This window comes from Oryctolagus cuniculus, chromosome 16, assembly GCF_051225735.1.
Source record: "Oryctolagus cuniculus isolate XC-2025 breed Fujian yellow rabbit chromosome 16, ASM5122573v1, whole genome shotgun sequence".
Lineage (NCBI taxonomy): Eukaryota > Metazoa > Chordata > Mammalia > Lagomorpha > Leporidae > Oryctolagus > Oryctolagus cuniculus.
Window position 1 is genome coordinate 21,324,180 of NC_142882.1, and position 1,546 is coordinate 21,325,725.

A 1,546-nucleotide genomic window follows, 5' to 3' on the forward strand; every position below is an offset into this window, starting at 1 on the left:
ATGTTTGTCAGGAAAATAAAAGACAGGTGACTCAGTACAACATATATCATGTGGGAAGAAGGATTCCTAAGATATTTTTATGGTCCCTTGAGAACATGGATATTTGCAAATATTTCTGATCCAATGTTTGGAAAGACATTTGGAAATCAGGAAAGGTAGGAAGGGGAAAATATTGGATACTGCAAAGAGCAGAAGCCTTACTAAGTGACTTCAAGTCTACACAAAGGTTGAAAGACTCCAGGAAATAAACAACACAACAGCACAATATGACCACGGAATCACAGCTTCAAGCTTCGGGGCAATGAACCCTACACTTCTGGGAACTTACTTCGCTGCACACAAATGAATCTTACAGTTTCCCTCCAAAGAGTCTTGTCAGAGCCCTCTTTACATCTGTGTTCCTCAGACTGTAGATGAAGGGGTTCAGCATGGGGGTGACAACGGTGTACATCACCGAGGCTGTTGCAGTTGAGTGTGAGTCATGGGTTACAGCAGAACTAAGGTAAACGCCTAAGCCTGTGCAATAGAATAAGGAGACGACAGAGAGGTGAGAGGCACAGGTGGAGAATGCTCTATACTTTCCCTGAGCTGAGGAGATTGCACGGATGGAGGAGACGATCTTGGAGTAGGAGTAAAAGATCCCAGCCAGGGGACCCGCAGCCAACAGTATAAGTGTAATATACATGACCATGTCATTAAGGAAAGTATCAGAACAGGCAAGTTGGGCCACCTGGTTCAGCTCACAGAAGAAATGAGGGATTTCCAGGTGTATGCAGAAGGACAGCCGCAGCACCATTAGGCTTTGCAACAAGGCATGCAGGACACTGATGACCCAGGACACCAGTACCAGCTGCACACAGAGCCGGGGGTTCATGGTGACTGTGTAGTGAAGGGGGTGACAAATGGCCACGAACCGGTCATAAGCCATCATGGTCAGGAGGAAGTTGTCCAACTCTACAAAAAGCAGGAAGAAATATATCTGGGTGATGCAGCCTGCATAGCTGATGGCTTTGCTCTGCGTCTGGATGTTCACCAGCATCTTGGGGACGGTGGTGGAGGTGAAGCAGACGTCCACCAAGGACAGGTTGGAGAGGAAGAAGTACATGGGCGTGTGGAGGTGGGGGTCTGAGAGGATGGCCAGGACGATGAGCAGGTTCCCAGCCACAGTGACCAGGTATGTGGACAGGAAAAGACCAAGTATGAGGGGCTGCAGTGCTGGGTCCTCTGAGAATCCCAGGAGAAGGAATTCTGAAGGTTGTGTTCCATTGCCCAGTTCCATGTAGTTGAGGTGACCACCGGCTATGGAAAAAATCACCAAGTTTCACACACACTCATTCATCACACAAGTGAAAAGTTAAGATTGATATTTAATGGTAAGAAAATGGATTCTTGTATATTGTGTATGGGTGTGATTTTTTTAGGGGATTCCCTACTGGGGTCTGTGAGTAGGTTTTTCTACCAGGTGCTTGCCTTGGTCTCTGTCTCAGCTCAACTCCTAATTCTTCCCTGGAATACAGCACCTGATGGCTTCATTAGTTGGGCTCCT

At 47.2% G+C, this 1,546-nt stretch overlaps 1 protein-coding gene across 1 annotated transcript; it reads right to left on the reverse strand.

Annotated features, from left to right (window-relative positions):
• Nucleotides 1–349: 349 nt before the first annotated feature.
• Nucleotides 350–1,279, reverse strand: LOC100342410 (olfactory receptor 1078-like). The gene has a single exon (XM_002722086.4). It carries the CDS (start codon nt 1,277–1,279, stop codon nt 350–352), a length of 930 nt encoding a protein of 309 aa, XP_002722132.4.
• Between the last annotated feature and the right edge of the window lie 267 nt (nt 1,280–1,546).